General features: G+C 43.7%; 1 protein-coding gene across 8 annotated transcripts in view; it reads right to left on the bottom strand.

Moving 5' to 3' along the window:
• Positions 1–14,458, bottom strand: part of NAV1 (neuron navigator 1) — a 468,714-nt gene that overhangs the window by 16,342 nt on the left and 437,914 nt on the right. For all 8 annotated transcript variants that reach the window (XM_063453174.1, XM_063453177.1, XM_063453176.1 and 5 more), the window contains one exon: positions 8,039–8,157. In XM_063453174.1, the coding sequence (XP_063309244.1) occupies positions 8,039–8,157 (119 nt within the window). The remainder of the gene's footprint in view (positions 1–8,038; positions 8,158–14,458) is intronic.

Here is a 14,458-nt window from a genome sequence, read left to right as displayed (position 1 = left end):
TTTGAAAAGTAATACATGAACACAGATTATTTGACACCTGTAGCTTGGTACATACGACTCCCATGTATGCTGCAAATATTCGTTTGCCGTCACAGGGGCTGCACAGATTTGCAATTAAAGGCTTATCATAGAGAAGCCTTTGATTGAGACAAATTTAACTGGCTCAATGCGCAAATGCGTGCTCTGAGCATGCGTAGGGAGGGAGTAAAGGAAAACTAGCTCATGGGATAGGGAGGGCTGCATTAAGTGTGGGAGAGGAGACTAGCCCTGGTAATTGGCCCCTGGCACACAATCAACAATAACTCTGAATGTGCAGTATTTAAAATTGAAACACTCCATAACCAGACTCCTAGCATCTTTACCACTTAAAAAAACAAAAACTGTGGTCATAGTTGTTGAAGTAACCATTTAATGCATTTTTATCTAGTATCCCGCTGCAATCTGTCTCTACCGTTAAGGCAGCACTACTCGCACAACCAAACTCCTCTGAAAAGTTCATAACAGCTATACAGTCCATGCCCTCGGTGATGTCTTCACGTCCCTATATTAATAAAAAAAACTTAAAACCGCACTATTAATATATCTAATAACTCTTTTGAATTAATACTTGTTGAAGGACTTTATGCTCTAAGAGATGTTGGAAGCGCATATAGTTGTCCTCCCTAAGCAAGGGAAATCCCAAACCCAATGCTTACATTTACAGGCTACAACATTTACGCAAAAAACAGGCAGTTAGCTGGTTAACAGTATGGTGTGGTGGCGAGGGGAAGGAAAGTGTTTAGCTAGTCCTAACCTAACAGATTTTACAGTTGAAAATGTTGGAAGCATCAGCTCAGGAGTAGCTTTACTTGAGGAAGCTGAACCTTCTGACAGCTGAGGGAATAGCCCCTCTACTAAGGGTGGGGTTGAAAATGTAAGCAAAGCTAGACAGATTGTAGAGGTGAGAGTAAGAGAGTAGATAGGGTAATCTGGCGCTCTGATGGTTACACCCGTCTCCTGGGCGCTCAGGCCTGGCATGTTGCTGGATGGATTATTGGGAGGGTCTAGTGATGAAAGCAGTCATGGTCCATATTAGTACCAATGTCAAATACAGAGGAAAATGGAGAGTCCTAAAGAACAAGTTCAGTGAATTAGGAAATAAACTGGAGAACATGACGAGACATGACGGGGCAGTTAGTTTAGCTTTAAAAAAAAAAAAAAACAGGAATACCCCTGCTCCGGAACCCCGGGTTCCAGGACAGATCCAGCACATACCCATTCACAATGTGGTCAAGGCAGGGTCTCGGGTCTCTAAGTTCCTTTGTAGATTTTGACACAAACAAATTTCTCACCATGGGGTGCCTGAGGGGGCGCTTCCCGGACCTTCCTGTACCCTGGTACGCATACTTTCAAGTACGACATTACTTTTACAAAGTCAGTAAACGCCTCACGCCCTCTGACTGGAGTAACTCTCTGGATTGTCTTTTATGTACCACAAACCCAGCATTTTACTCCATCTCTACCCTCTATGCCCTTCTACGATACACACCCGATTGGAACACACTAAAAATGGGTCTGGGGATATGGAAGACTCATTTCCCCGACATCACACCTAAGAACATCCTCAACTCACACTACACTCAAAGTCAACTGCTCCCCATGGTTTCGTATAGAGACATGTTCCTGAAAACCACACACTACGCATACTTCACGCCACATCGACTGCATCTCATGGCAAGGAAGGACTCCTCTACTTGCTTTAAATGCACCCACAACAAAGCAGATATGTATCACTGTCTGTGGGAGTGTCCCATGATCCAGACTTTCTGGAGAGAGGTTACACAATACTTAAAGGACCACTATAGTGCCAGGAAAACATACTCGTTTTCCTGGCACTATAGTGCCCTGAGGGTGCCCCCACCCTCAGGGTCCCACTCCCGCCGGGCTCTGGAAAGGGGAAAAGGGGTAAAACTTACCTTTTTCCAGCGCTGGGCGGGGAGCTCTCTGCCTCCGATCCTCCTCCGTTCCGCCCCGTCGGCTGAATGCGCACCCGCGGCAAGAGCTGCGCGCGCATTCAGCCGGTTGCATAGGAAAGCATTATCAATGCTTTCCTATGGACGCTTGCATGCTCTCACTGTGATTTTCACAGTGAGAATCACGCAAGCGCCTCTAGCGGCTGTCAATGAGACAGCCGCTAGAGGCTTTGGGGGAAGGCTTAACCCATTTATAAGCATAGCAGTTTCTCTATGAAACTGCTATGTTTATAAAAAAATGGGTTAACCCTAGCTGGACCTGGCACCCAGACCACTTCATTAAGCTGAAGTGGTCTGGCTGCCTAGAGTGGTCCTTTAACGAACAACAATATGACGCCCATACCATTGAATCCCAGTTTCCTACTGTTGGGACCCGTACGAGGTGACCCCATACCTAATAGATGCTTTTCTATGATCATAGCAGCGGTGAGCCGCAAAACCATTATTCAGGTTTGGAACCAGCCGGGCAGTCCAACACTCACTTTATTATTAACTCAAGTTCCTTTTTAAAATGGAATGGCTTCATACCCTAACCAACAAGGAACTTCTGGTGAAAAAAAAAAATCTCACGTGGAAATGGTACATTTCTATGCTAGACACCTCTTTCCAATCTAGAATTAGAGCAACCTTGGAATACATGGCATGGTTCTCGACCAAGGTGGTGGCGGGAAGGGATCCATTGGGCGTGCTGCCCCGTTCCACCTATCCATAAATCTATACACGGCTCCTGGGGGGCAGGGATGTCCAGTGGACCGGTAATTGTAATTAGTTATTGACTTTGGAAAAATCTGAGGGTAGGGAGGGGGGAAATGCAAACCTATATAGATTCAGGGGTCGCAGAACAATCAAAGCAAGGTAGACATAAAGAGCATATGACTATTAGATAAACATACTGTGATAAAGTGAAGGCAGAGAGGCCATTTAACCCCAGGGGGAGTATATGTAGTTTGTGTGTTGCACAACACAAAGCTAGGTTTAGTTATGGGCCCCTGGGGTGGAGCATTTGGAGAGAAGGGTGGGCCAATGCTCCACTCCACATTTTAGTGGTTTTCCTGGGAGACATAAATCCAGGCCAGGGTGTTTTGGACTGTCTCCAACCCACTGCTCAGCTGCAGATAATCAGCTGTAGCAGTGGGAATAAACCACTCCCTGCTAGGCAGGTAAAAGGGGGGATTTCTGGCTTCCTCCCAGGAAGCAGGTAGGAGAGAGGCTGTTCTCTCCAGAGAGAGAGTCAAGGAGACTAGGCACTGGGAGTGCAGAAAGGGAAGCAGTTAAGGCTGGCTTGGAGCACTGGGAGTGCAAAAGAAAAGCAGTCAAGGCTGGTTTGGAGCACTGGGAGTGCAGAAAGGGAAGCAGTCAAGGCTGGCTTGGAGCACTGGGAGTGCTGAGAGCGGACAAAGAACTAGGTTGGTGAAACCAATATTGTTTTGTTTTAGTTTAACCCCTGAGAGATAGGGAACCTAATGTTAGTTAGTGCTCAGACGAGCTAGGTTTTTGTTTATAGGGATTTGTGTTATATTTATGTTTTAGTTGTGTTGCTGTGTGGACTTGCCAACAAAGTGCCTGGAGTATATGCAATTACAAGGACTGTGCCTGTTGTTTACCCTAGAGGACCGTGCTACCTGCAAACAAGGATCACAATACCTAGAGCAAACCTGGTAAATGTTGTAAAGCAGCTAAATTTTTATGACACCCAATACAAAATGTCATTCTGACATGTAACGCTGACTATATAATCACTCTTTCATTGCTCTACATGGTCCAATACCAACTGAACACACTCAGATGCTGATCACACCAAACACACATGTCACATCCTATGATAAAAACATGCTAACAAAGCCCTTGAATAAGACTGCAACAAACACAGCCCCACTGCAACACAAACAATGTTGAAAGCAACACTTCCCAAGGTTATTTGTTTATTTTCTGTTATTGTTCTTCTTTGACTATAAAAAACTAAACTCTGGCAGAGAGCGACCATGTCAACCACAACAACAGGAAGAAAAACCTCAACAAAATAACTCTTGACTTTCTTTTCCTTTCTGTAATATATAATTGACATATGTACTATCATATGGCTTTTGCATAAGCCTAAACATTTTACTTTACCATACGACCTGCCATTGCAAAAATAAAGATTTAAAAAAAAAACAAAAAAAACAGGAAAGGTGGTGGGGTATGTTTGTATGTCAACTACGAGTTAAAGCCAAATCTTAAGCAAGTGGAATGTGACTAGGAAAGGTTTATGGATAGATATCTGCTTGGGGCAAAAGAAGGGAAATCAATTATTGGTTGGTATAAACCATCTAATGGTAATATTGATGAGGAAGAACAACTATTAAAGCAAAATGGGAAAGATGCACATCTTAGTAATGCGTTAATTATTGGAGTTTTTTATTAACTGGACACAAATTGGGATCGAAGGACTAGTCCAGCAAGGGGAATCAGGTTTTTGAACCTGATAAATGACACCTTCATGTCACAATTGGTCCAAGCAAGCACAACTAGAACGGATGCTTGGCTGAATCTGGTTATAACAATGTTGATCTTTTGACCAACATTCAAGTAGGGGTGCACTTGGGAAATAGTGATCAAAATATAGTGACTTTTGTTATAAATTCAAAAAAGCAAAAGCACATGGGGTATACTAAAACATAACTTCAAAAAGGCCAATTTCAAACAGATAAGGGCAACTTTATAACATATTGACTGGCATAAACTCTTAATGAGGATTAATGGAATACATCTAAACAAATATTGGAAAGGTATATTTCTCAGTATGTACCATAGGGTAATAAATATAAAAAAAAAGATATTGAAACCAAAATGGCTTAGTGTGAAAGTAAAAGAAAGAAATAAACAATAATAAAAGGTAATTTAAATCTGACAAATTAGAGGCATCTTATATAAACAAGCCAATAACGCACGCAAAAAGGGATTAGATTGGCTAAACTAGTAAATGAGAAAGTGATAGCCAAAGAGAGCAAAACCAAACCCGAGAAAGTCTAAAAAAGAAAAAAAAAGTGTAGGCACACTGAAAACAGAGATGTTAATTGATGAAGACCAGAAAAGGCAGAAATGTGAAATAACTGTTCTTCCTCAGTATATATTAAGGAGGGACCTATAGCAAGAAATATGCAAATAATTTGTGATTGGATAACATATGACAAAGTGCTGGGTCAACAAGGCTCTGGGTCACTCATGAGTACTTAAGGAGCTAAGTGTGGAAATAAGTGAATTTTTGTTTTTAATCTTTCAAGATTTTCTTTCAGGAATTGTAACGGAGGATTTAAGGAAGGCAGGTGTGGTTCCTATATGTAAAAGGGCTCAACATATTTGTCTTGAAATTATAGACCTGTGAAATTCTGTGGCTTGGAAAGTATGTGAAGGGTTAAGGGATTAATATTCAGGAATTCATTGGGAAGAACATTGTTATTAGCAATAATTAGCATGGTTTTATGAAACACAGGTAATGTCAAACTAACTTCACTCTATGAAGAAGTAAGTAGAAATATAGATCAGAGTGTTGCAGTGGATGCAATCTACTTGGATTTTGCCAAGGCATATTTATAAATCAGGGCTCAACAAATCCCAAGCACCAGGTCCACCATGACATTTGTCCTGGCGCATGGGATTTGTGAGCCCGAGGTGACAGTCTGCCTGAGAGCAGAGGCAGGCTGGGGCAGGCTGCTGCCTTAGTGAGGCGGCCGGCCGGCTCATTGAGAGGGAGGCCGGCTCATGTATTGCTGAGGGAGGGAGGGGGGCGACTCTCATCCTGCTCCCCCTCCCATTGTGTAACCAAAATGGAGAATTGCTGTTTCCCTGGAGAACTGCTTCCCTTTCTAACCCCTCCCCCGTTTCCTTTGTTCAAGTAAAGGCTCTCTCTAGAAACATGCCACTTGTAGTAAAATGGAGCTGGCATACAAAGAAATGTCATGTGATGATGCTGGGGTCACGCCCAGTAGGGTGGGTTTAGACAAGACCCCTTAGACTGTTAACTAATTGTTAAATGTATACTTTATGTTAATTGCGACTCTGTACATGACATATTTCTGCTTTAAAAGGGAATCCCACTCCCTGGAATAAAGGGAAGTCTTTCATAAACCTGCAATGTGTCTGGTGTGATTTACTTCTATAAAGCATGCACACAATCAATTTGGAAAGGAGTAGATAGACAAATAATCAAACAATTTGTTTGATCCAAATCAAGCTGTGAGAGGGAGTGGAGTGGCGAACAGAGGGAGTGGAGCGATCGGCTAGTGAATTGCTGAGGGAGGGAAGGGGGTGGCCAGCTCATGGAGAGCTGAGGGAGAGGTGCGGACAGATTACTTAATGCCACTGCGAGAGAGCTGTAATCTCCCTACTCACCTCCCTCGCGTGGCTTGCAGTGATGCTGGGAGCCGGGTTATGACGTCACTCCGGCCCCCGGCTTACTAAACAGTGTGCAAGAGGGAGGTGAGTAGGGAGATGATAGCAGCCCCACTGGACCCCAGGGAAAGCCCATCCACTCCAGCTCTCCAGAAGTAAGGAGGCTGGGTGGATTTAAATAAAGTAATTACTTTTGAATGAGTGCCTGCATGTCTGTGTGTGTGTCTGTATGTCTAAGAGAGTGTGTGTGAGAGTGTGTGTGTGTGTGTGTGTGTGTGTGTCTGTATGTCTGTGAGTATGCCTAACTGTGAGTGTGTCTTTCCTCCAATCACATTGGAAAGGTGTTTTTACTCACCTTTTTCCCCTCACGCCGTGCGGATGACGCTGCGGCTGGTCCCACCTCCATGGCTGAGATTATCAAACTTGACGATCTCAGCCAATCCAATGCTTCCCCGTAGGAAAACATTGAAAGTCTATTGCGCATGCACGGCAAAATGCCACTGCGCCAATTTAACTTCTTATAGAGGTGCTTTGAAATAATGCATCTCTATAAGGAACTGACCCAGGAAGCACCTCTAGAGGTTGTCTGAGTGCCTGTCGCTAGAGGTGTTACCCGGCAGCAATGTAAACACTGCCTTTTGTCTGAAACGTCAGTGTTTACATTGAAAAGCGTTAAGGGACAGGATAGACTTCAGAACAACTGCATTAAGCTGTGGTGGTTCTGGTGACTATAGTGTTCCTTTAAGAATTTGATTTTTGGCGTTGATTTCTTTGGCTCCTAACTTTTCTAGCTGGCTCCTAGATTCCAAGCAAATTTGACAAGCCCTGTTATAAAGGATCCTGAAGGCATTGTCATGTTTCAATGTTTGCAGATGACACAAACATTTGTAAAGTAATACAATGTGAGCATTGTATACAATACTTTGCTGCCGAGGGATTTAGATAGATTGGGGGACTGGGTACTAAAATGGCAAATGAAATGCAATGTATAAAAATGCAAAGGTATGCACTTCGGTGTAAAGAATGCATAAGTAACTTACACCTTCAATGGTAGTGAATTAGGGATAACAACACACGAGAAGGATGTGTAATTTTTTATAGAAAACAAACTAGGCAACAATGTGCAATTATACAAATATATTAGGGGCCAATACAAATCATTGTCTATTCATACAAGGGACTATACATAGGATACAAGGTCAAGCATTTAGAATGGAAGAATGGAATTGTCTAAGGCAAGTATTTTTGTTTTTTTTGCAGTATGAACAATAAGGATGTGGAATTCACTGCCTGAAGTGTTGGTTTTAGCAGAGCCTGCGGATATTTTACACAGCAGCTGGATGGGTACTTGCAAAAACATAATATTCAGAGATATAATTTTTAATTTGTGGGATTATAACTTCTTGATCCAAGGAGAGATCTGACCACGATTCTGAGGTCAAGGAGGATTTTTTTTCATAGTTTGTTGCAAAACTGGAAGCTCTTCTTTTGGATCAACAGCAAAAACAGGTGTGAGGCTAAACTTGATGGACTCATATCTCTTTTCAGCTATGTAACTATGTAATCTTATTCCTGTTTAGAGAATGATTTTGTGAATCTATTTGTCAAGTGCTGCACCAGCACTTCATGAGTTAGCATGAGACATATGCAAATACCTTTATCCCATCCTTAGCTCCCTCTTGTAGGTATGGAATTATAGAGTTGTTCCAAAGATCAATAAACCAGACACGAAAATCGTCAACACCAATCGGACATGACAAGAAGAAGCAAGGCCCTATAAAAAAATGAAATGAAAACAAAGAACATACTGAATATGATTTACATGTTTTATAAAATCTTTACAACAGCATGATATTCTGTCTTTTTAGTGGGAAAAAAAAATATTGTATTTATATTTTTTTACACAAAGGCACTAATTTTATTATAAGAGATAAAAAAGTTTAAATATACCATGAGTTAAATATACCATGATTGTTTTTAATAGGATGGAAACAATTTAGGCCCAGCAATTAAAATGGTTAAAGTAATAAATAGATGTGCAATTATTTGAATAAAAAATAAGGGAGGATCTGCCTTTAAGATACTTTCACTCCTCACCCATGCTAGTGAGTGAGGTTTTATTAACCCGTTAAGGACTGAGCCAAATGTACACGTTGTGATCAAAACAAAACGTAAACAAAAACTGGAATTTGCACTATATGTCTGTTCAGGCGTAATTCGCCTCTTTCATATTATGTGCACTCACATTTATTATATATAATTTTTTTTAAATTTCAAAGTTTTTTATTTTTCTTTTTGTTTCAGAAAAGTACAGGTTACAGTGGTTATATGCATTGGTTTTGAGATAAAGAATTTACAATAAGATGTTACAAATGTTGAATTTACATAGTGAATTGGTTAACTGTTACCATCAACAACAGAATGTAGGTATTTGATAACATTGTCAAAGGAATAATAAGATTACAGAATCGAAATATAATTCAAATATAAAGTCAGGTAAAAATAGAAATACAAATACAAATTTCAGTCGTGAACCTAAAGATGTTTAGCAGTGGGTGTGTGGTTGTATAAATTTAAAGTGATGTTTTGATTTGCTGTGAGAAATACAGTGCGGTAATTTAGTGGTCCTCTGTGTGGGGGACGGTAAGGGGGGGGGGTTATGTAATTAGGCGGTTTAGTATTGTTGTTTAGTAATGTTGAGGAGGGGGAGGGAGGATTTTCCCTTTTTCATATGTTAGAAAGTCAGTCCAGGGATTCCAAATTTCCGAGAAAGGTACAAGATTATTAGTTTTTGCGTGGGTCAGCTTTTCCATGTGTTTAATTTCTTCGACTCTTGCGTACCATTCTCTGATCGTCGGGGTAACAGCCTGTTTCCAATATTTGGGAATGAGTTGTGTCGCGGCCATAATGAGGAAATTTAGGAGGATAGATTGTTTTTTACGAAGATGTTGTAACGGGAGCAGGAATAGGTATTGTTTGGGGTCCATAGAGAAGACGCACTTAGTAACTAGTTGGGTAATTTTATGGATCCTTTTCCATAACTTCACTATCAGTGGGCATTGCCACCAAATGTGAGAGTGGTGAGCTCCAGGTGCTTGGCAGCGCCAACAAGTATCAGGGGATGAGGTAAAGAGTTTATGGATTTTCATTGGAGAGTGGTGCCATCTTGTAATCCGTTTGTAGTTGCTTTCCTGAGCTAAGGTGGATGATGAGGATTTGTGAATGTGTTTGAATATTAACTTCCACTCTTGCGTCGAGAGGTGCATATTCAGTTCCTCTTGCCATTGTACTAGGAAGTTTGATGGGTGTGAGTCTTGTAAGTCTCTGATTATGTGGTACATGGTCGAGAGGGCTTTGCTCTTGAGTGGTTGGGAACTGCAGATGTGTTCAAAGGTGGTTAGAGTTCTATTTCCCTTTGGAAGGAGATTTCGGCTACGGACGAATAGTTTAAGTTGGCAGTATTGTAGTCTTTGGTTACCAGTTATATTAGTGTGTGGGTAGATACAATCGATGTTCTTTATTCCATTGGTTCCAACCAAGTCTCTCAGCTGTAGTGTAGTACCTGCATGATATGCTCTATAGGTACTGCCGGATTTGCCGCTTTGGAAGGCTGGGTTATGAGTTATTGGGTAAAGTGGGGACGGTTGAGGTGATATAGTAGTCGTTTTTATGAGGTTGTGCCAGACCTTCAGTGTAGCTGTGATTGTAGGATGGTTATTAATAATCTGCGAATTTCGGGCGGTGTCAGGGTCTAACCAGGGGCAGAATTGCAGGTCAACTTTGGTCCAGGTTTTTTCCATGTTCACCCATTGTGGGCTATTAACTGAATGGGACCAATCATGTATTCTAGTGAGGTGGACCGCCTGGTAGTAGGAGACAATGTCTGGTAAGTTTATGCCCCCTTTGTCTCTAGATTTGATCAACGTCTTATATGCTAGTCTGGGTTGGCCGGAGGACCATATAAATTTCGTGATGATAGATTTAACGGTGTTGAGAAAAATTTTGGGTAGCATTATCGGAAGTGTTTGTAGAAGATATAATAGTCGCGGGAGGATGTTCATCTTGACAATGTTTGATCTGCATAGCCAGCCAAAGCAAGGTCGGTGCCAGGATTGGAGGTCTTTGGTTATTTTGTGAAGCAGAGGAGGGAAGTTTTGTTCATAGAGTGAGGATAGTATGTTCGGGTTGTGAACTCCCAAGTACTTCACTGATTTAGGAGCCCAGGAGAATTCAAAGGCCTTTTTCAAAATTGTGTCCATATAGGATGTAGTGTAAAGTGGCATCAGTTCGCATTTGGTGAGGTTTGCTTGGAAATTAGATATCTTGCTGTATTTTTTCCATTTCTTGAATGATGACGGGTGTGGCGAAACCAACTTCGCCACTGTGAACTGGAGAAGCCTGGTTGCTAGCCTCCTGCCCGCTGACTATGGCCCCTGGACATATTGCACTTTAAAGACTATATTTGGGCATGTAATAATTTATATTGCTGCTACTGGCCCTTTAAAATCAGCGATGGACATATTGGGACTTTTGGGACTAATGTCCCTTTAAGACTTTGCAACATATCACAGTAATACTGTCTTAAATATTATGTAGGTATTTATGTGTTCAGTTAAACTGGGGATATGTAGAAATGTGTGTTTTATGTGTTAAATGTATCAGTATGTAATTTTATGTCTTTTACTGTCTTTTTGCAACCATGTGGTTAATGGAGTCTGACTCTATTCCTAGATAATTGGATTACTTCTCCAATTATCTCCAGGGCAGAAGGGAGGAAGCCGGGATGCATTGTGGGGGATGTTTTACTTCTGTTTGAGCCAGATTGTGCCATGCTGCAAGCCAGGGCCCAAAAGATACTTTTAGTAACTTTTAAACCCCTGGTCGGATTCATGCCATTTTTTAATATGTTGTTCCCCTGAATGGATTGATTGTGGATATGTATTTTTATGTGAATGTGATGTATGGTTTTAAAGTTATGAAAGTTGTGTAAAAGTATATTTTACACTGTATGCATAATGGGATTATGTGTCACACTAAGGGGAGGGGATGTGTGGGAGGTAACATCTATGTCATTGGTTCTTTTATGCCTCCCCCTGGGTGTGGCCTGTATGTGTGAGTTGGAAATAAAAGCCAGACTGGGTGTCCCAGTCTAGAGTTCTTGCTTAACCCTCAAAGCGATGTGTCGTCTCGGTCTTTGGGGGAATGGGATTGTATGCTGACTGCCAAGAGTGTAAGCCGATGTCTGCTTTTCTTGTTCAGCTGTTCCAGTGTTCGTGTGGTTCCAGTCGGGAGAATGGTGTTTGCAGTAGCTGCCTGTGCATCTGGAAAGGGGATTATCGCCTAAACTGGGTTTTATCCTCTTGTAAGTGAAACGGTCCGTTACAATTGGTGGCAGCGGTGGGATCGTTCCTACAACCAGAGGGACAGCGACAGACAACACCATTCCTTGATTACAAAGTGAGGGCAACGCCAGTACCCGTACAGCGCCCCTATCTACAAGGAACCAACTGCAGCAGAGCAAGCATGGCACCCAGCTACACTCAAGAGGCGTATGACAGAGAGGTCACCGCGGTGCTGGCTTTATGCGGACCCAACCTCTCAGAGGATATAGTACAGCGTGTGAAGAAAGCAGTGCGAGGGTACTTGCCGTGGGAATCCGAGCGGGCCAGGGGGTTTGCAGTCCTTCCGCCCCAGCGGCAGTGTGTACCCCAGGGAGCTGATGGTGTCGTCCATCCTCCCCAGCGGCCGTGTGTGCCCCAAGGAGCCGAAGGTGCAGTCCTTCCTCCCCAGCGGCAGGCCGAGTTACAGGGGGCAGAGGTAGTTGTTCCTGCCCCCCAGCAGCAAAGTGATATGCCAAGAAGGCAGTGTGAAGTGAAGGGAGAGGAGAGCAGCGTCCTCCCTCCCCAGCGGCAGTGTGTACCCCAGGGAGCTGATGGTGTCGTCCATCCTCCCCAGCGGCCGTGTGTGCCCCAGGGAGCCGAAGGTGCAGTCCTTCCTCCCCAGCGGCAGGCCGAGTTACAGGGGGCAGAGGTAGTTGTTCCTGCCCCCCAGCAGCAAAGTGATATGCCAAGAAGGCAGTGTGAAGTGAAGGGAGAGGAGAGCAGCGTCCTCGCTCCCCAGCGGCAGTGTGTACCCCAGGGAGCTGATGGTGTCGTCCATCCTCCCCAGCGGCCGTGTGTGCCCCAGGGAGCCGAAGGTGCAGTCCTTCCTCCCCAGCGGCAGGCCGAGTTACAGGGGGCAGAGGTAGTTGTTCCTGCCCCCCAGCAGCAAAGTGATATGCCAAGAAGGCAGTGTGAAGTGAAGGGAGAGGAGAGCAGCGTCCTCCCTCCCCAGCGGCAGTGTGTACCCCAGGGAGCTGATGGTGTCGTACATCCTCCCCAGCGGCAGTGTGTCCTGCAGGGAGCAGAGACAGTCAGTCTCGCACCCAAGCAGCCGGACAAGAGAATGAAAGGGGAGACAGCTGGTTCCCTTTTCCACCAGCAGAGAGAGTGCCAGGGAGAGGAGCCTGCTAAACCCTCTCCCCAGCGGCAGTTTACCATCCAGAGAGAGGAGCTTGTTACACCCTCTCTCCAGCGGCAGCCTAACCCACCAAGGGGAGATGTTAAGCCCCACATCTGTGCAGATGGGACGGTAGTCTCTGCACTTACAGCACCAGGGGTAGGGACGGTCGGTCCTACCCCCCCACGACAGAGCTGGGTATCCAAGGGGGAGACAGTCCGTCTCCAGCAACCAGGCTCCAACCAGACTACTCCGGTGGTAGTGCTGGCACCAGGACAGAGTACCGCTGGTCTCTGCCCACTCAGCAACCCACCAAGGCAGCCTACCGGTCCCACACACAGCCGTGGTGAGGCACCTGGACATGGACAAGATTCTCCTCTACCCAGGTGTAGTAACCATTTATTGTGGGTGGGATGTACTGTTTTTTCTGCTTTGTGGGTGGGTTGCTGGACTAACCAGGGCACTGACCGGCAGGAGGTCAGATACCCTGTTAGTCTAATTGGTAAAGGGGAGAATTGTGGCGAAACCAACTTCGCCACTGTGAACTGGAGAAGCCTGGTTGCTAGCCTCCTGCCCGCTGACTATGGCCCCTGGACATATTGCACTTTAAAGACTATATTTGGGCATGTAATAATTTATATTGCTGCTACTGGCCCTTTAAAATCAGCGATGGACATATTGGGACTTTTGGGACTAATGTCCCTTTAAGACTTTGTAACATATCACAGTAATACTGTCTTAAATATTATGTAGGTATTTATGTGTTCAGTTAAACTGGGGATATGTAGAAATGTGTGTTTTATGTGTTAAATGTATCAGTATGTAATGTTATGTCTTTTACTGTCTTTTTGCAACCATGTGGTTAATGGAGTCTGACTCTATTCCTAGATAATTGGATTACTTCTCCAATTATCTCCAGGGCAGAAGGGAGGAAGCCGGGATGCATTGTGGGGGATGTTTTACTTCTGTTTGAGCCAGATTGTGCCATGCTGCAAGCCAGGGCCCAAAAGATACTTTTAGTAACTTTTAAACCCCTGGTCGGATTCATGCCATTTTTTAATATGTTGTTCCCCTGAATGGATTGATTGTGGATATGTATTTTTATGTGAATGTGATGTATGGTTTTAAAGTTATGAAAGTTGTGTAAAAGTATATTTTACACTGTATGCATAATGGGATTATGTGTCACACTAAGGGGAGGGGATGTGTGGGAGGTAACATCTATGTCATTGGTTCTTTTATGCCTCCCCCTGGGTGTGGCCTGTATGTGTGAGTTGGAAATAAAAGCCAGACTGGGTGTCCCAGTCTAGAGTTCTTGCTTAACCCTCAAAGCGATGTGTCGTCTCGGTCTTTGGGGGAATGGGATTGTATGCTGACTGCCAAGAGTGTAAGCCGATGTCTGCTTTTCTTGTTCAGCTGTTCCAGTGTTCGTGTGGTTCCAGTCGGGAGAATGGTGTTTGCAGTAGCTGCCTGTGCATCTGGAAAGGGGATTATCGCCTAAACTGGGTTTTATCCTCTTGTAAGTGAAACGGTCCGTTACAACGGGTATGCTAGAGAGAGGGTTCGACACTGTAAAG

Source organism: Pelobates fuscus, chromosome 1 (assembly GCF_036172605.1).
Source record: "Pelobates fuscus isolate aPelFus1 chromosome 1, aPelFus1.pri, whole genome shotgun sequence".
Taxonomy (NCBI): Eukaryota; Metazoa; Chordata; class Amphibia; order Anura; family Pelobatidae; genus Pelobates; species Pelobates fuscus.
The sequence above is the reverse complement of the archived record's forward strand: the minus strand, read 5'-3'. Positions and strand labels throughout refer to the sequence as shown.